Here is a 21,574-nt window from a genome sequence, read left to right as displayed (position 1 = left end):
TAATTGGAAAATTGAGCATGAATACAAAAAGAAAAGACCTGAAGTTGACTTTCATACATAGATTGTTACATTAGATATCATGTACTGTATAATAATTTTCATTCCTGTGTTGACAATAGAAGTAGCCTGTATGCCCAGTGTATATCAATATAGATTAGCTGAATGATAGTTTATATATGTATGCTGATAGGTGAAAATATTCCCAATGAAATAGGTTGTATCTTAGACTTAGTTTTACTTTGTAGTATGTCCTTTAATGTAGGCCAAGCATGAAAATCGTACTCTACTAGTTAAGTTCTTTCCTTTCTGATAAACTGCTTCATATAACTGGTAAACCATGTTTTAAGACAAAGAACACGGAGACTGCAATCTCAACCTCACGAAGGTCGAGCCCGGGTCGAAACAGACCAAGCAGGCCTGCATCGAACAAACAATGGCCCAGGTCTGGTCCATCACGCATGGGCTGGATTTGGGCCCTTAATTTTTGCTCGGCCGACTGTGTACGTGGCCGTGCTTCTGATTTTGTGCAAGCACTCGGAATTCTGTATAGATAACTTGCAAGCATGTAATTAACTAGGGCTATCTACTGTTTTCAATTAGTAGAGACAAACGCAACAAGAAACGTAGTTGCTATAGGATATCCTTTTAAAATAAGGACGAGATGAGCCTCGACAAAAAATAAAGAAAAACGCACAAATTGCGGGGCCCTTGTTAAATATATATATGTTGAAGCATTCAGTCCCTAAGGTGGGTCGTTTAGCAAATCTCACGACCCTCCCGGAATAATAACGCGATAGCCTCTTTAAGCGCGTATTTAATAATTTTACCTTCTTAAATTCGGGTGTGCATTTATGTGACCCAAATTCCAAATCTCGACGGATTCGAAATGTGTTTCTAATCACGGGTACATTGATTGTGACGTGGTTCGAGATGCATGTCCATGACGTCGCAAATTCCTTTTAAAAATAGAACGAGACGAGCCTCGACAAACAAAATGTACAAAGCTGCGGGGCCCTCTAGATGCATGTATATATTAAAGTATTTAGAATTCGGGATGTGCCGTTTAACGAATTTTTACGACTTTCCCCAAAATAACAAGACGCTAGTTGCTTTAGGCGCGCCTTTAACAATTTATTTTCCTTAATTCGGGTGCACATTTATGTGACCCAAATCCAAATCTCAACCGAGTCGAGATATATCGATAACCACGGGTACATTGATGTAACGTGGTTCGAGATATGTTTTCACGACGTTGCAATTCTCGTAAAAATAATAATAATGACAAAAGCGGTTAAAAGATAAAATTTGCACATGGTTCATAATTGTATTTAAAATCAGATAAATAAGCCGAATATAACAGTTGAGCGACCGTGCTAGAACCACGGAACTCGGGAATGCCTAACACCTTCTCCCGGGTTAACAGAATTCCTTATCCGGATTTCTGGTACGCAGACTGTAATATAGAGTCATTCTTTTCCTAGATTCGGGATTAAAATTGGTGACTTGGGACACCCTAAATCTCCCAAGTGGCGACTCTGAAATAATTAAACCAATCCCGTCTCGATTGTCCTTTAATTGGAAAAACTCCCTTGCACCCTCGCGGGTGCGGAAAAAGGAGGTGTGACAGCGCCCACCTGTATAATGAGAGGAATATTTTCATGTCTTAGTTTAAATAGGCGCCCACCTTTATAATGAGAGGAATATTCTCATGTCTTAGTTTAAACAGGCGTCCACCTGTATAATGAGAGGAATATTTTCATGTCTTAGTTTAAACAGGCGCCCACTTGTATAATGAAAGGAATATTTTCATGTCTTAGTTTAAACAAGCGCCCACCTATATAATAAGAGGAATATTTTCATGTCTTAGTTTAAATAGGCGCCCACCTCTATAATGAGAGGAATATTTTCATGTCTTAGTTTAAACAGGCGTCCACCTGTATAATGAGAGGAATATTTTCATGTCTTAGTTTAAACAGGCGCCCACCTGTATAAAGAGAGGAATATTTTCATGTCTTAGTTTAAACAGGCGCCCACCTGTATAATGAGAGGAATATTTTCATGTCTTAGTTTAAACAGGCGCCCACCTGTATAATGAGAGGAATATTTTCATGTCTTAGTTTAAACAGGCGCCCACCTATATAATGAGAGGAATATTTTCATGTCTTAGTTTAAAGAGGCGCCCACCTGTATAATGAGAGGAATATTTTCATGTCTTAGTTTAAATAGGCGCCCACCTGTATAATCAGAGGAATATTTTCATGTCTTAGTTTAAACAGGCGCCCACCTGTATAATGAGAGGAATATTTTCATGTCTTAGTTTAAACGGGCGCCCACCTGTATAATGAGAGGAATATTTTCATGTCTTAGTTTAAACAGGCGCCCACCTGTATAATGAGAGGAATATTTTCATGTCTTAATTTAAATAGGCGCCCACCTGTATAATGAGAGGAATATTTTCATGTCTTAGTTTAAATAGGCGCCCACCTGCATAATGAGAGGAATATTTTCATGTCTTAGTTTAAACAGGCGCCCACCTGTATAATGAGAGGAATATTTTCATGTCTTAGTTTAAACAGGCGCCCACCTGTATAATGAGAGGAATATTTTCATGTCTTAGTTTAAACAGGCGCCCACCTGTATAATGAGAGGAATATTTTCATGTCTTAGTTTAAACAGGCGCCCACCTGTATAATGAGAGGAATATTTTCATGTCTTAGTTTAAACAGGCGCCCACCTGTATAATGAGAGGAATATTTTCATGTCTTAGTTTAAACAGGCGCCCACCTGTATAATGAGAGGAATATTTTCATGTCTTAGTTTAAACGGGCGCCCACCTGTATAATGAGAGGAATATTTTCATGTCTTAGTTTAAACGGGCGCCCACCTGTATAATGAGAGGAATATTTTCATGTCTTAGTTTAAACGGGCGCCCACCTGTATAATGAGAGGAATATTTTCATGTCTTAATTTAAATAGGCGCCCACCTGTATAATGAGAGAAATATTTTCATGTCTTAGTTTAAATAGGAGCCCACCTGCATAATGAGAAGAATATTTTCATGTCTTAGTTTAAACAGGCGCCCACCTGTATAATGAGAGGAATATTTTCATGTCTTAGTTTAAATAGGCGCCCACCTGTATAATGAGAGGAATATTTTCATGTCTTAGTTTAAATAGGCGCCGACCTGTATAATGAGAGGAATATTTTCATGTCTTAGTTTAAATAGGCGCCCACCTGTATAATGAGAGGAATATTTCCATGTCTGAGTTTAAATAGGCGCACACCTGTATAATGAGAGGAATACTTTTCAGTCTTTACATTTTATGTCTCAGGCGCCCACCTGTATAACGAGAGAAATGTTTTTTAGTATTATACTGCAGATCTTGAAATCAGTAACCCACCAGAAGGTAGGAGGTTACAACAGGAATCCCCAGCAGGAAACAATAAAAATCCCCAGCACCGGAAAGCAGGAGGTGGCAACAAGAGGTACCAGCACATATTCAAGCGCATGAGTCAAAAGGAAGAAAAGACGCGTCTTGAAAGAAGCGGCCTGTGAACATTAATTTATGCCCAGCATAACAAATCTGATGAAGAGATAGTCATATCCCCAGGAGAACCGCCGAAAAGCTTGATGAAGAAAGCCATATCCCCAGCGGACCGAACAAGATGATGAAAACCGGTATCCAGGAAAGCAAAAGGCTAGTGTCATCCCAAGTTCTCGGAAGAAAAGCACCGGAAGAAACATAAACCGACAAGAAAGCAAGGCAACAAGGACAAGTTGAAGATAGATGAGATCTTATGATCCGTAGTCTAGTCTAGCTTCTTGTTTTCTTTTGAGCACGGTGTAATAAGGAAATCGGTAAGCAGAGATAACAGCATGCAACAGCAACTGTGAGCACGTGATTTTTGCTTCATGGAAAACTACTCCAAAAGAAATCGAAAAAATATATATAAAAATAAAACAAGTTACCTTCGGGTACAATTTTGAGAATATGCGTGACATTTTGATAATTGTCCTGTCCGTAAACACTCACCTTGCAATAGTTGAAAATACAAAAATACATGTTGCATGCATTTAGGAATTAATGGTACATTTAGAAATTAATTAACCATAATTTGGTTAAAAGAAAATCAAAAAATATATGCATGTGTGTTTCTTGTCATTGTGTGATTTTATTTAATGTTAATTTGTGTGTTAATTATTATAGGTGTTAAATAATATGTGTGTAATTTTATTTTTTGATTTTACAATTTATTTAGGATTTTTGTTTAATTTTGGTAATTAAAGGAAAAAAGAAAAAGAGTTGAAAAAATGAAAGAACTCGGATGGGGCCGAAATATAAATGAAAAGTCAGGCCCAAATCAATTACCACAACCCAGTCCAAACCCAGGCTGCCCAGGCACGGCCCCAAACGACGCCGTATCAACATCCCCATTTTGAGCCATTGATTGATTCAAATGAACAGTCCAGATCAGGCCATTCACTTACCCAAACGACGCCGTATCGGGCCATCTGATCTCAACTGTTAACCCAACCCCATCCAACAGCCTCAGAACATCCCCATATGCCCGATCCATTTAACCCCGGACCAACCCGATCCCCTCTTAAGTGGAACGACACCGTTCTACATTACCCAAGGGATCCTGGCCATTGATCACTCTCTGTCCAACGGCCAAGATCAAACCACTCCCCTCTGTATATAAGCTCCCCAGCACACCCCATGCCCCCAAACCAAACCCCACCCTTCACCACTGTACACCATCGTCCCAAACACAAACCCAAGCCCCCGTTCCAAACCCTAGCCGCCCCCATACACTCTCACCCTGAACCCGGCGGCCCCGACGCTGGTGACCACCAAAATAACACCCCTGATGCACCTCACCACCCTGAACACGGATCTGCTACCCCCTTGCCTCGAATCACCCCCATCATCTCGAATCTTAATTTGAAGGTTCGAGTCCAACCCTTACCTACACCAACCCACCCTAGTTTCACACCAGTCACCACCCTGGACTCACTCGTGACCAAACCAAGTTTGGTTTGGTCCGAATCTACCTACAAATCCTTAAGCCCAAAATCGGACTGGTTCGAACCCTAGAACACAAGAACCTTGGAATTCGGCCAGTTTAACGGAGGGTTGGGGTCTAATAGACCTTAATCAAGGTGTTCTCGGTTGAGAACACCCCGATTAAAGTTTGTTCGACCTCAAATGGGCAAATACGGTCAAAGCTGGGGTCGTCTGTGCCTAGGCCTTTCAGAGTAAGTTCCCTCCTTCTTTTCTATTTTTGTTTAAAATGTTGTTTTGGTTTGTCAGCATGTTTTGTTAGTTTGTTTGGTATTTCTAATATTTATTTTCCAATTTGTTCTCCATCTTCGTAAGACCTTTTATTTGGTCGATTGTTATTCTGTTTATGTTTGAACACGTATGATAAGATGCATGTTCAATTTGATTGATATCGTCGGGCAGATAATTCATATGGGTTCCTAGTGTAGTGCAAAAATTGTTGAAGGCAATTGATGCCCTATTCGTTTGTTTGTTTGTTTGCTCGATTGATTGTTCTATGTTAGTGTAGTCGATTAGATAAACGTCGTCGATTAGTTTTTATAGGACTGAATGTGCAACTATTCTGATTCATATGGTTTCTTATGACTGGTCGATTCATTGTCGTTTAGCTAATTGATTGACATATCTGTGAATGGTTTGTAGCTGCAATGTAACAGCTAGAGTTTAGTTTAGGGCAATTTGAAGTAGAACTTTCAGAAGTCCTAAGTTCCTGCTACTGAAGTAGGGCAATACTATAATAATCAGGGTTTAGCAGGGTTAGTTTGGGGGTTTGAAAAGAGCAAAAATGATTAGTTTAAGTGAGCTGACAGTAGAGTACTAAAATAGGTTTAAACTAAGGCAATAATGGGGAACAAGATTAAATGGCATGTGGGAGGTTAATTAAAATAAGTAGACACCCATAATTTTGATTAAAAAAGAGAAAAGCATGCGGTATGGGGAGCTGTCAGGAATATCATGGGCATTTTCTGATTAGTTTAGTATGTTTTAGGGGTATGGGCAGAGTTAAGATGGAAAGATATCAAGGCAGCCTGGGGTTTTGCCTATTGGGGATATATATATATAGGCTCATTTAGAAAGAAGGGAGATCAGAGTTGAAGGGAGAAAAAATCAGATACTAAGTTAGAGGAAAAAGATTTCAAAATTGAAAAGGAAAGGAACAAGAGTGGGAGGGCTGTTTGATCCTCATTCTAGGTTAAGCTTTACATCAAAAACTTCAACTTGTCCTTGACTTTGAGTGTTTAACAAAAATCAGAAATCCCTGTTGCTTGCCCCTAGGGGTGGGCATTCGGTCGGTTCGGTTTGGTTTGAAGAAATTCGGTTCGGTTTATCGGTTTTCGGTTTTGTAAAAGTAGTAACCGAAACCGAACTGAAATAAGTTCGGTTCAGTTCGGTTTTTCTAATTTCGGTTCGGTTATTTCGGTTCGGTTTTCGGTTTGAATATTATCATATCGGACTCCTTCTATGTAATAATACGACCGGTGAATTTGTTGATTTTTCTCAAAACTTCGAAATTGTTGGAAATATTGTGTTTATAGAAAAAAAATAGATTAAACTTTGCACACTATTATGGATCATAAAATTCAAACATAGTGTAAAGTACAACTCTTTGTGAAATTCTCCCGGTATCTATCACATATGTTATGGAAGTTTTAATAGAGGGAAAGTCTTTAAGATTGGAAAGTTGATGGACTTACTTAATTGGGTTGATTCTTTGATAGATTAGACCTAATAGTATTAATTTATTACCTATGGGCTTAGCCTATATATAACTAAAATAACATATATGCTAATAATTCGGTTTTTCGGTTAACCGAACTAAAAAACTTAATAACCGAAAACCGAACCGAAAAACTGAAATTTTAAAATTTTAAACCGAAACCGACCGAACAAACCGAATAACCGAAACCGAAATTAAAAAAAATTCGGTTCGGTCGGTTTTTTCGGTTTCGACCGAAATATGCCCACCCCTACTTGCCCCTGTTTAGTTTTCTGCTTGCTGAGTACTGTTCCATTAGTTTACTCCTGGTGTTCTGTTTTTTGGGTTCAAACCTGTCGTTGATTTCTCTGTTTGGCTGTCATTGGATTTTTTTTTTTGGTTGGGGTTTGTCTTTAGTTTCTTGAATCTGCCTGCTGGGTTTTGTTTGCTGCTGAGTGCTGCTTCTGTTGTTGCTTCACTGCTGCTATCAATGCTGACTCCTTTTCCACTGTATCTTTGTTCTTCTACTAGGTACACAACTTTGTCATGGCTGTTGTAGGTCAGAAAATCTGAAGCATGAATATGAGATGAAGAACTGAAATTTTCACGTTTGGTTTCATGTATTCTGAAATTTTAAGTTGTGTAAAGGATACATAGTTTCATTTGTTTGAAGCACGTGGTAGTTTTGCTATGTAAAAATTGAGTATTCAAACAGTAATAGTATATAGAACTCCTCGCATGTTATTCTACAAGAACCAATAATGTGACGATAGCATACTGTTATTTCAGCTCATTTCTGTGCAAAGCATGTTTCAAATACTTATAAAGGCTCTAGGCTAATTAATCAGTAGTTTAAACTGTTTAAATTAACAGGCTTGTTTATTTAGAGGCATAAAAGGAGTTTTGTAGTTGTCGATTCCATTTTTGCCTTCTTGTAAATACTGAAAAATGTAAAAGTAAGTCGCAGGCCGAACGTAAAAAGTATATATATATATATATATATATATATATATATATATATATATATATATATATATATATATATATATATATAAAGGCCCGGTCCAGTTCCGTGCCCGGTATGCTGGACCTGGGCCCCCCTAAAATTGTGCTAGCTCCCCTGTTCCCGTCTATCTTCGATGTTAACTATTTAGGTTCGAAATTCCTTTTAATAATAACTTTAAGCATGTAATTAATCGGGATATTTCCTTTTATTTTTAGAGACGAACTTATAGAAAATGTAGTCACTGTAGGTTTTGTTCTTTTAAATAAAAATGAGACGAGCCTCGCCCAATAAAAAATACCAATTGTGGGGCCCTCAATAATCGGTCATAATAAATACTTAGAATTTGGGATGGACTGTTTAGTGAATTTCACTGCCTTCCCCAAAGATAATAACGCGCTAGCCTCTTTAGACGCGATTTAATTAAAATACTTTCTTAAACTCGGGTGCACATTTATGTGACCCAAATCCAAGTCTCAGCGGAGTTGAAATGTGTCTCTAATCACGGGTACATTGATTGTGACGTGGTTCGAGATGCGTGTCCATGACGTTGCAAATTCCTTTTTAAAAATAAGAATGAGATGAGCCTCGCCAAATAAAAATACAAAATTGCGGGGCCCTCAGTAAACATTTGCTTTAAAATTGCTTAGACTTCGGGATGGACCGTTTAGTAAAATTCCACGGCCCTACCCAAAGTAAATGATACGCTAGTCACTTTAGGCGCGTATTTAATAATGTTATCTTCCTAAACTCGGGTGCACATTTATGTGACCCAAATCCCAATCTCAACAGAGTTGAAATGTGGCTCTAATCACGGGTACATTGATTGTGACGTGGTTCGAGATGTGTTTCCACGATGTTGCAATTCTTGATAAAAATAACAGTAAATGATAAAAGCGGTTAAAAGTTAAATTTTGCACATAGGTTCAACATGTATTAAATCAGATAATCAAGCCAAATATGACAGTTGAGCGACCGTGCTAGAACCACGGAACTCGGGAATGCCTAACACCTTCTCCCGGGTTAACAGAATTCCTTATCCGGATTTCTGGTGCGCAAACTGTAATATGGAGTCATTCTTTTCCTCGATTCGGGATTAAATTGGGGACTTGGGACACCCTGAATCTCCCAAGTGGCGACTCTGAAATAAACAAACAAATCCCGTTTCGATTGTCCTTTAATTGGAAAAAACTCCTTCGCCCCTCGCGAGGGCGGAAAAATGAGGTGTGACAATACCCCCCTTATATATGCTTAAAATTAAAAAGCCCAAGATTCAGCAATCGTCTAGTTCTGGTCAGAGAATCAGAATGGCCTTCCTGCACGCATATATAAGGGCATACTAGGAACTACGACCGAGATCTCTAGATTCCCACTAAGTTCTCTTGGCACACTTAGGACATGCAACACAACATATCTTGATGGTTGTTGCCTCATACATAGTCCCTCTGCCGGATGTTCCTTCACAATACTTTGTCAGCACAAGCCGCCTACGCGACTGACATTCGTCCTGGCGCACTGTAGTACGCAGAACTCATGGATGAATTGACCCTCAAAATGTAAGGTGTGACATCCTCCCACACTCAATCTGTCATCGTCCCCGATAACACAACAATGCCCACGACAACCCGGAGTCTGCCCCCTCAGGGATGTGCACTGGCTCCCTTAATCCTTGTGGGTCGGACTTCCTCAAAGTCCAGCTCAAAATGGAGTCGTGCCCCTTGCACTTCTCCTCCCAAGTATCTTCCAAGAGTGCCTTCTGCACTGCACCTCCTATCGGTGTTCGCTCGGAAAGTGCCTCTGCACTTGCACCCTCTGGTTTCTAACTTTGTGGCGACCCAAACTAGTCGACCACACCATGACCCTCACGGCCTTCATATGTCCGAAGCTCTTCCCTCAATGGTAAAACACCTCAGTGTGCTTAGGCGTAGCTCACGCAGTTCAGCAACTCGTGTAGCCCTTTACTCGCCCTCATTGCCTTGGAAAGTTTATCTCACTTCAGGACACACAATTCTGTACCAGCGCCTTTGCATACGTGGATCCTCCCACACTCAATGTGGAGGATACTTCTCAATGTACCTGTCCCCTATTGGCAATCATTTCGCTCTTTGGGACATGCCCTCGGTGAGTATTGCATTCTCAAAGTTATAGCTTCGCCGCATTCAAGAAGAAAGCTCTTTGTTTTCCAACTGTCACTTCCTCAGCAAGTACCCAATGCTCCCGGTAGTAACTTTTTACTCGCCCTATAGACAAGAACCCTCTTGGTTCTGCTAGCACGGCTTCCCGGTTCGGTGTGCCTCACACATGGCCCCATCTCAATGGTCCCGATCACTTGGCGTACCCCTTTCCAGAACAACACCTTCTAACTTGGAATACCGCTCACTTCTGGAGCTTCGTATTTCCTTCGATTTTGTCTCCTCACCTTAGCAATTCAGCACAATGCTTCCCCATCAAATGGTTCGGCTCTTTTTCACAATCTTGGTGGCTAACTCCACCCCATTGTGACACTCATGCACTCCCGCTAAGAAGCCTGACATAGGTCCTTCTTTGCGGTTGTCAAGGGACTCTCCTGCCATTCATCGCAACCCTTGAGATGGCTAGGTACATCTTAATGCCCTTAGGCAGTCTATAAGTCTATCCTGCAGGAAAGACACTCAACTGATGCGCTTCTCGCATCCTCGGCAGGATCTCTTCACGGTCATGCCCTTTGTTTATAGTCCATGACTCACAATATTGGCAATATGGCTACACGACCTGGCAAACATGGCCTTTTCTTGACCACCCGACTCATCGGCATATCATCACATTCAACTCGAGCACAGACTTACGAAAGAAACTGGGGTTGTCCATTTCCTTCGTCAAAACGGCCAACAGCTCCAACTTGCTGCTTAAAATGAACAAAATGCCTCAACCTGACGAGCTCCCAAATGCTACTGAACCCTCGTGGATCAAACGGTATTCAACCCGCGCAAGGAACACTCTCAGTCCATTCGACATTCCTTACCATGCTTTGCTTAGCAAAGCTGCTAACTAATTGTTGACAGAGTTTCTGACACACTGCCGGATCATCACAATCAAGACAATTGAGCTTCTGCTAACCGTCTGTCCCTTTTTGTGGAACTATCCCAATAGCATCGCACAATGGCTCTCTTTACAAACCAACTGTGCCTATATAGCATCCCTCTGAAAACAGCACCCACTGCATGGAAGACATCCCTTACGATATCTCAATCAAACTAAGATGCCCCAAAATCACCTTCCAAGACACAGACGATGGCAGAAACAACGACTGTGAAAGGGTCTGATTCTGTAGGTTGAAGTTCACGGCTGACAAAGCACATTCTAGCCATAACTCACGCAACCAATCCCCTCTTTTTAGACCAGTAGTATCACGTTCTCGATCTTTGGTGGCATATGAACATCAATCTCTGCTTTGATGTGATCTCCACACTGACATCCAAAATGCACTCGCCATCTCAACTTCTGCTTAGATATCATTTGTCATGGCAGAATATGGCCTAACCTGGCTCTGATACCACATGTCACGGTCCTAACTCTTTACTGAACGCTAGCGGCACCAAAATGCCCGTCTTCCTCATCCCAGGTTTTCTAGCACGATCCTGTGCCTGTGGTAGAGCTTGCTCAAAAAGGCTCGCTCTAACTATGTCGCCCGTATGATGTCTAGGCTCGTAGCGTTGACTAGCTGTGGCGCTTCTCATCTGCTGGATCATCATCCATGCGCACACCCGGGGTTGGCTAGGGACCCGTACGTCCTTCGCCTAGCACTGAGCATCGCTCTCGCGTGCACAGCCTAATCCTCAAGCTTGACACTCGCCTCGTGCATCCGCACCCGGCTTGTGCTTCGCCCGAGTAGGGAAACCTTTAGTCCTTGGCCTCTGTCATGTGCGTCTTTCGTAGCATGCCTATCCTTGTCTTATGGCATAGCCAAACATAGCCCTCGCGACATACTTCTATCCCACATAGTGCAGTGTCGCCCCACAACTGCACGTCTAGGCCAACGGACCCTTGCTCGCCTAGCTGAACCCAAGCTAAGCTTACAAGTAGACACATGAGGCCCCTAAGAAAGGTGCTTCAAGTATCCAATCGGCACGGAGGTCTTCATCCATCATTTCGGTAGCCCGCAGGGCATAACCGTCCCTCATGTCAAGCCTCCAGTGTCAGTTTGGTGCCAACGCTAGCCCTAAAGCGTCGCGCCGTCCATAGAGTTTCCAAACTCGTATGGATATCTTAGACACTCCTTTGAGATGTCCAGGCAGGACCTTGAGGTCCTCCCCCAAGGTAGCTCACTTGGTGCGGCTTGATGGCAGCACGCACGGGGGAGGCTGGGTGAGCTTCAACACATATACCCCCCTTATATATGCTTAAAATTAAAAAGCCCAAGATTCAGCAATCGTCTAGTTCTGGTCAGAGAATCAGAATGGCCTTCCTTCACGCATATATAAGGGCATACTAGGAACAAGTCCTACAGCCGAGATCTCTAGATTCCCACTAAGTTCTCTTGGCACACTTAGGACATGATACACAACATATCTTGATGGTTGTTGCCTCATACATAGTCCTTCTGCCGGATGTTCCTTCACAATACTTTGTCAGCACACGCCGCCTACGCGACTGACATTCGTCCTGGCGCACTGTAATACGCAGAACTCATGGATGACTTGACCCTCAAAATGTAGGGTGTGACACATGCCTTCCACAAACTTAGTCGATTTTATCGAATCTTATGCACCACTCTCCGCCTTTATTCCAAAATAACTATTTCCACATACTCAACTCGATGAGACTTCACATGTCTAAAATATCACATTAATACCCATTTAACATGTTCACACCTCGTCCGAATTTTTAGAGTATTATAGCTCGCTTGGTTAGCCAAGGTCTTAAGTTCGGCTCTCAACAATAACATTCTGTTTTTCTGTATTTTGTCTTAGTTGTATTCATTGCGTAAACAAATATAATTAATACTTACGCGAATAAAATTATAGTGGTTTATGAAAATTTGAGTTAAAGTAATAAAAATATACGTTACCGTCCTTGAAATAATTAAGGAACGTAGCAAATGATAATTATAATCAACTAAAACATGTTTGTGCATTCCTCTTTTCCAACTGCTATGATATTAACGATGGGAGAAACTTCACCTGTCATCTTCATAAAGTTTTTATATTTGCTAGTTGATAACACCGTTTTTTATCTTTCCATATCTGTAGATAGATGCGGATCTCATATTTCTAGTACATGGGGGTGTACTATTAAATAAAGAAGGAAAAAAATGTATTAAGCGGGAAGTGATCTTTATTCCTCTCGTTAAATATCCAACCTTCAATTAAGTGCATCATTTAACATTCTTGGAGCATGGGTGCCAACAGTTAATATTGTACCAATTTTAAAAAATATATACATGAAATATCTGATTTTACGAAAAAACCATGAATTCACCTGCCGCATAATTTTACCAAATTCCGCCCATGTCCGTAGAAGATCATAGATGTGTACTACGTACTATTTATAAACCAACGTTGACTACATTTGATGTTCTTACCCATCAAACCTCTTTTATGTTTTGGTTGAGTTATTTATTTATTTATTTACTATCTGCCTCGTTCAACAATATTACAGGTAATATCTACGACAAACAAATTAGGTCCTTAATTTCAACAGATGAAAAAAATATAAATAACTAAAATATCAAACTCAGGTACCTAATAGTTGGCTATAACGATAGTGATTTGTTATATATCTTTAGACAAAATTAGTTGGTCACTGAAAACATGGACATATCTCATACGTCACACATATGTTAATTATCGCTAGATCTTAGACAAAGATGAGAACTAACCAAAAATTAAAATACAATATAAACTTTATTAATTAAAAATCACTATAAAGTAGTACATGGAAACCCAAATAATATTTGAATACAATGTCTAAACTCGACAGATATAGACTAGTTATGGCAAATTGGCAAGTAAGCAATATAATGACTGCTAGCTACCAGCCTTAAGCTTATTCAGTTAATATAATACATAGGATAGACTCATATATATAAAGACTCCTGCTGGCCCTGTGCTGGAGACCATTAAATTAACTCTGTAACAGTCTGATAGCGAATGGGACGCGCTCATTGTCTTTCACAATACATATTTTGCTAATATCTACTTTACTGTATTAATTTAAAATTTTGAATACGCCTTTGATCAAACAATTCGTGAAGATTGTTTGGGTAGCTTAGCAGTGAGAGAAGGATCTTCATCAGGTAAGAGCATTTTAGAGTAGAGAGCAGTGGATAACAAGAGGGCAATAATAACAAGAACAGAGAGGGATGAAAGAATGAGCATTATGGTGTGTGGCACTTTTCCTTTGACCTCTTTTGCATATCTTGTGGAAGCCAAAGCTAATAGTGTTACTGGATATGAGTATGCCCACCATGCTACGTTGAATTTTCTCATTGATTTCTTGAAGAGAGTTGGCCTGCATATCTAAAAATTCAAAGGAAAAACAACAACAAAATAAGTCAATTTCCTAATTGGAAGATTGAAGAATTATACTCTATATAGATGTCTTTCAACCGCTTAAACTAAAAATAATCTGGAAACGTATAATATATGTATAAGACGTGTAAAAATATATATATATTTAGTGTATAATTTATGTATACCGATAAAAAAAATTCATCTAGTTACTTTGTGTAAAAATTCCAAAAAAGAGATTTATTGAAAGTAAAAAAGGAGAAATTATGGGCTGGTCGATCTAGTAGAGTGACAAGTGAGAGTCGTCTTGATCACGGCATGTATACGGCTCGTACAAGAAGACAATAGTTAAATAGCAGCCAATAACATGAATTTTTCTATATATAAAAAGACAAAAACTTTGAAAGAAACATGAATAGCAAGTTGAATCTATCATAAAACAATAGGATGTAGCGAAACAATATTAAATTCTACGCTACACATACGTAGACTTGAAGACAAAGTTGTTGTGAGGTCAATTTCATCTATTGCACATGCAACATAACAGAAAATTCCTAAACTTAGGTTTAGGTTTTGTAGAGGAAATCTTGAAATAATAGAAAGAAAAAAAGACAAAGTCGATATTCATCAACTTTCCAAGATTATTGTAAGTTGAGGATGACTCTTCTAATCTTATATTTAATTATATATTGGTAATGTAAAAATATAATGTCGTCATTGTAATTTAACATATATTATAATAGGTTATATGCTATATTTTTAAGTAACTAAGTTTCACTTATTAGAGTTTAACTTTTGTATTCCAATAAATTTTTACACTATCAAATCATTTTTATGATAACAAGTAAAGATACTTTTATTCATAATAGGTAAGATTTAACTTTTAGTATGTGCTAAAAATCATTGTATTTAACATGTCGTATCTGTTGCGGAAGCCAAATGTATATAGTGTGAATAAGTCACAACTACTATACCAAAAATTATGACAGCCACCAAATAATAAATAAGACAATAAAACAACAATAAAGGAAACACCAGAATTTACGAGGTTCGGCTAATTTTGCCTACTCCTCGGACACAACCAATATTTTATTCCACTCCAAAAATACAAGTGAAATAATACTAAAGAGAGAAGATACAAATGCCTTAAACAGATGAGAAGGCAAATGAGAGGTGTGTTTCAATCCTAAACATTAGGCCTTCTTTTATAGGGGAAAAATCCCTCCAAACTTAACTCCCAACCAATGTGGGACTTTGGCATTTTGCCAAACTTCAACAAATCTCCACCTTGGCAAAATTCCACATTTTCAATTCTCTCTCAATAACAAATTTTGGTTGTGTCTTCATCTTCAATCTTCAGTGTTCAACAATGTTGATCAAATCCAAACAATGTTGAAACTTGACCGCAGTCACCACCTTTGTCAGCATATCAGCAGGATTCTCTGTAGTATGAATTTTCTTCACCGTGACTCCACCTTCTTCTATGATTTCTCGTACGAAATGATACCGAACATCAATGTGCTTCGTCCTTGCATGATAAACTTGGTTCTTCGCTAATTGAATAGCACTTTGACTATCACAAAAAATTGTGATACCCTTTTGTTCAACACCAAGCTCCTTTAGCAATCCTTGAAGCCAAATTGCCTCTTTCACAGCATCTGTAATAGCCATGTACTCTGCCTCTGTTGTAGACAAAGCAACTGTTGACTGCAAAGTAGACTTCCAACTAACTGGTGCCTTTGCAAAAGTAAACACATAACCAGTAGTTGATCTTCGTTTGTCCATATCACCCGCAAAATCTGAGTCACAATATCCAACTACAGACTGATTGTCTTCCTGCTCAAAAACTAACCCGACATCTACAGTATTATGAATATACCGTAGAATCCACTTCACAGCTTGCCAATGCTCCTTCCCTGGATTGTGCATATATCTGCTAATAACTCCAACAGCTTGTGAAATGTCAGGCCTTGTGCAAACCATTGCATACATCAAGCTACCAACAACATTTGCGTATGGTACCTTTGACATATACTCTCGTTCAGCTTCATCCATTGGCGACATAGTAGTACTTAGCTTAAAATGGGAAGCAAGTGGAGTACTAACTGGCTTAGTCTTGTCATCTATGCCAAAACGTTGAAGTACTCTCTTCAAATATTCCTTTTGAGATAAACAGAGTTTCTTTGAACGTCTATCTCTAATTATCTCCATGCCAAGAATTTTCTTTGCCTCACCCAAATCCTTCATCTCGAACTCCTTCTTCAGTTGAATCTTCAACTTATCAATTTCTTCCAAATTCTTGGAAGCTATCAACATATCATCAACATATAGGAGAAGATATACAAAGGAACCATCTTTAAGCTTGTGCAAATACACACAATGATCGTATTTGCTTCTCTTGTACCCTTGCCGCAACATAAACTCGTCAAATCGCTTGTACCATTGTCTAGAAGATTGTTTCAATCCGTACAACGATTTTTCAAGTTTGCACACCATATTTTCTTTTCCAGCAACTTTGAATCCTTCTGGCTGAGTCATGTAGATTTCCTCCTCCAAGTTTCCATGTAAAAACGCAGTTTTTACATCCATCTGAACTAGTTCCAAATCCAATTGTGCTACCAAAGACAACATAATTCTAATGGAGGAATGTTTTACAACTGGAGAAAACACTTCATTGTAATCAATTCCCTCCTTTTGAGCATATCCTTTGGCCACCAATCTTGCTTTGTAGCGAACATCTAATTGGTTAGGAAATCCTTCTTTCTTTGCAAATACCCATTTGCACCCAATTGCTTTCTTTCCCTTCGGGAGATTGGCCAATCTCCATGTATGATTCTGATGAAGGGACTGTATTTCATCATTCATGGCAATCCTCCACTTATCTTCTTCTGAACTTTGGACAGCGTCTTTATAAGTAGTAGGAACATCATCAGCTACAATTGAGGTTGCACAAGCAACCGTCTCTATGAGACGAACAGGTTTCGTTATTGTTCTTTTTGGCCTGCTGGTTGCTATTGATTCAAGTTGTTGTTGAGATTCCTGAGTTGGAATCTCCTCTACTGGCTCTCCTTCCAGAGGGTAATCTTCATTTGTTTCCTCCTCTGCTTCTTGTGTAGGAAAAATAAATTTTCCCTCAAACTCCACCTGCTTAGAAGCACCTTCATTTTGTTTGGTATCTTCTGTTACCTTATTTACCATAGCAAATTCATCAAAGGTAACATCTCTGCTGAATATTACTTTCTTTGTCATAGGACACCATAAGCGATATCCTTTGACTCCAGAAGTAATTCCCATAAAAATAGCCTTCTTTGCCCTTGGATCCAATTTTGACTCCGTCACATGATAATATGCAGTTGAGCCAAACACGTGCAAAGAGTTATAATCTACAGCAGGTTTTCCGTACCATTTTTCAAATGGTGTTTTGCCATCAATAGCAGCAGATGGTAGACGATTAATGAGGTGGCATGCATATGTAATTGCCTCAGCCCAAAATTCTTTGCCCAAGCCAGCATTGGACAACATACACCGTACCTTCTCCAGCAAGGTCCGGTTCATACGTTCTGCCACTCCATTCTGTTGTGGTGTATGTCTAACAGTGAAGTGTCGGACGATGCCATCATTTTCACAGACCTTATTGAAATGATCATTTTTGTATTCACCTCCATTGTCTGTGCGAATACACTTGATCCTCCTGCCTGTTTGATTCTCCACCATCGTCTTCCATTTGAGAAAAATTCCCAGCACTTCATCTTTGTTTTTCATTGTATACACCCACACTCTTCGAGAAAAATCATCAACAAAGGTTACAAAATAGTGCTTCCCACCCAATGAAGGTGTTTTGGAAGGACCCCAAACATCAGAGTGTACATAATCCAAAATGCCTTTAGTATTATGGATCGCTGTACCAAATTTAACCCTTGTCTGTTTCCCTTTGACACAATGCTCACAAAACTCCAAGTTGCAAGCCTTTACTCCTTTTAACAATCCTTGATCTGATAGAGTTTTCAAGGATTTTCCTCCAGCATGTCCCAAGCGCATGTGCCATAGCTTGGTTGCTTCTGCCTCTTTGTCGTCACTGGATGTTACTGTCGCTGTCCCAATAACTGTACTGCCACGATAGCGGTACATATTATTATTCTTCCGATTAGCCTTCATTACCACTAGTGCACCGGAGCATACTCTCATCACTCCATTTTCTGCAATGATTTTGAACCCTTTTGATTCTAGGGCTCCCACAGAGATGAGATTCTTCTTCAAATCCGGTACATATCGAACATCTATCAATGTTCTGATCATTCCATCATGGTTCCTTAATCGTATTGAACCAATGCCATATGAGGTAAGAGGGCTGTTATCCGCTGTGTGGATGACTCCATATTCTCCTTCTTGAAATTCCACGAACCAGTCCCTATTGGGACACATATGATAGCTACAAGCCGAGTCCATCAACCATATGTCTGATGATGTTGATGACTCTGTTGTAACTAATGAGAAGTCTGAATCATCACAATCAGCTACATTTGAATCCATAATGGCCTTTCCATTGTTATGTTTGGCCTTATTCTTCAACTTCGGACAGTCTTTCTTCCAGTGCCCTTTTTCTCGACAAAAGGCACATTCATCTTTGCTGGGTCTGGATCTTGACTTGGATCTTCCCTTCTTTGTCCTCGTTTGATTTTGAGGACGACCCCTCACAAACAGTGCTTCTCCTTCTCCGCCCTTCTGTTTTTCTCGCTTTCTTTGTTCATAGCTGTACAAAGCTGAACAAACTTCTCTGAGAGAAATTTCGTCATTTCCATGGAGTAGAGTAGTTTCAAGGTGCTCGTACTCATCAGGAAGTGACGCCAACAACATTAAGGCCAAGTCACCATCATCATAAGTTGTATCCATATTTTGCAAATCTGTGACCAACTTATTGAAACTGGTGATATGTTCATTCATCGTGGTACCAGGAACATAGGTGAAGTGAAACAGTCTCTTCTTCATGTACAATTTATTTTGACTGTTTTTCTTCAAAAATTTATCCTCCAGTGCTTTCCATAATTTACTTGCAGAAGTTTCCTTTGTGTATGGATATTTCTGCTCTCTAGCAAGGTAGGATCGAATGGTACCGCAAGCAACACGGTTGATAATTCTCCAATCTTCTTCTCCAATAACATCTGGTTTCTTTTCTTCAATGGCCAGATCTAGCCCTTGTTGAAAAAGGACATCTAGAACCTCGCCTTGCCACATCCCAAAATGTCCGGACCCGTCAAATATTTCGACCGCAAATTTCGCATTTGAAACAATTCTTGTCATAAGCGAAGATGCCAATGATGACGTATTGTTGACACTTGATGTAGATTCTTCTTGTTTATTGTCTCCCATCTTTGACACAAATATTATTTAATAGCTGACGACACAAATCAAGATTATTTCCTTTCTGGTGTGGAAGATCAGACTAAGCTGCAACCACAGAGCATACTCAGACAGAACCTTGACTCAGTTACCAAGATAAATCTTTTCTGATGTGGAAGATCAGACTATGCTGCAACCACAGAGCATACTTAGACAGTACCTTGGCTCTGATACCAATTGTTGCGGAAGCCAAATGTATATAGTGTGAATAAGTCACAACTACTATACCAAAAATTATGACAGCCACCAAATAATAAATAAGACAATAAAACAACAATAAAGGAAACACCAGAATTTACGAGGTTCGGCTAATTTTGCCTACTCCTCGGACACAACCAATATTTTATTCCACTCCAAAAATACAAGTGAAATAATACTAAAGAGAGAAGATACAAATGCCTTAAACAGATGAGAAGGCAAATGAGAGGTGTGTTTCAATCCTAAACATTAGGCCTTCTTTTATAGGGGAAAAATCCCCTCCAAACTTAACTCCCAACCAATGTGGGACTTTGGCATTTTGCCAAACTTCAACAGTATCAGCTAATCTATCTTTTTTTTTAGGACCAAATACCTTCAAGTTACTTTTTAAATATTTTGATAATATAAAAACAATTTTGTGCTGTCGATCTAAAGTAGTTACGTATATTTTAATTACTCTTGCGGGAAAAGGGGCTTATCTTGGGACCTAAGCACTAGACTCAAGACCCCAGTTAAACCGTACCTAAATACTCCCAAAAAAAAAGAAAAAAGAAACACTAATTTCTAAGCCATATTTTCAAATGCAACGTTACCAGTGACGTAAAGAGGAATAACGAGAGAAAGAAGAGCATCTTTGACGCAGTATCGAAGCTTCCAGTAATTGATGCCCAAGCCAAGCTAGCCATACTTGGAGCTGCAAAAAATAAGAAGAAAACTGGTCGCAACATAGCTGGAAGCCGATCACTTCCTGATAATCGTTGATATAACGGCACAAAAAGCACCAAATAATGAACCATCCCTAATGAAAATAAGCAAACAGAAACCTCTTGCCAGCCCATTTTAGCCGCGGCTCGAGCCCCGACTAAGTTCCCAATGACCGATAAGTGGCTCGTAGGGTTAGCCACTGCTGTTAAAAGCCTCTTTCCCTTAGTGAACCATTGTCCATAAATTTTCACGTCTAAAACTATGACCGGAACTGCAAAAACCCACCAAAGAGCTTTAAAACCAACGTGTTTTGGTGCTATAAAAGGGTGGGATTCAAGTAATATAAGCCAAGAAATCCAAGGGGCAAAAAGGTAATTGACTCCAACATGGTGCAAGAACTCTCCCTTAACCAAATTAAATCGAAAGAAGCACCTCAAGAGATAGAGTAAAGAAAGCAAAACTAGAACCAATAGTGCAAATGACCATAGGAAAATTAGAATGGGACGATAGATCATTTGAGGCACATGACGTAAGAATTTTGTTTCATTATTGGTTGGGTCAAGTAGTGTTTTCCATAATAAAGTTTCCCAACATAAAGATAAGCTTATTCTGAAATAGCCTGCATGAATCCTCGTTAGCATTGAGGATAATATGAATCTTAGTCCAATGAAAGCGAGCCTTTTCTGAAGAGGAAGATCGAGGCAACTCGATTATAATATCAGTATCTGGTATTATAGCGTTTTGATTTTCCTTGTCAGTATTAGGTGTGTGAAAATCATCTAATGCAGGAATGATTCTCATCGACATATTTTTAGGAGTTATGGTGTTTAATCTCCAGTGAGAAATTTTTATAGCAGAGAGGGTGAGAATGGGACAAATGAAGGAGGATTAAAGAATGTGCAAATTGGGTTAGATGCGAAACGGAGACAAAGGAATTAATTAAAAGAATACCAAATCAAATTTTCCGCCTAATTCGTTGGAAGACGCATGCAGCAAGGTACAAACAACGACAATAATATTT

At 39.4% G+C, this 21,574-nt stretch overlaps 1 protein-coding gene across 1 annotated transcript; it reads right to left on the bottom strand.

Annotated features, from left to right (window-relative positions):
* Positions 1-13,787: 13,787 nt before the first annotated feature.
* Positions 13,788-21,346, bottom strand: LOC104223974 (S-type anion channel SLAH1-like). The gene is made up of 2 exons (XM_009775523.2): positions 20,442-21,346; positions 13,788-14,262 (listed from the first exon to the last, which is right to left on the bottom strand). The coding sequence occupies exons 1-2, from the start codon at positions 21,192-21,194 to the stop codon at positions 13,981-13,983; spliced, it is 1,035 nt and encodes a 344-aa protein (XP_009773825.1). The 5' UTR covers positions 21,195-21,346; the 3' UTR covers positions 13,788-13,980.
* Between the last annotated feature and the right edge of the window lie 228 nt (positions 21,347-21,574).

This window comes from Nicotiana sylvestris, chromosome 4, assembly GCF_000393655.2.
Source record: "Nicotiana sylvestris chromosome 4, ASM39365v2, whole genome shotgun sequence".
NCBI lineage: Eukaryota > Viridiplantae > Streptophyta > Magnoliopsida > Solanales > Solanaceae > Nicotiana > Nicotiana sylvestris.
This window is presented reverse-complemented; position numbering and strand designations above follow the sequence as displayed.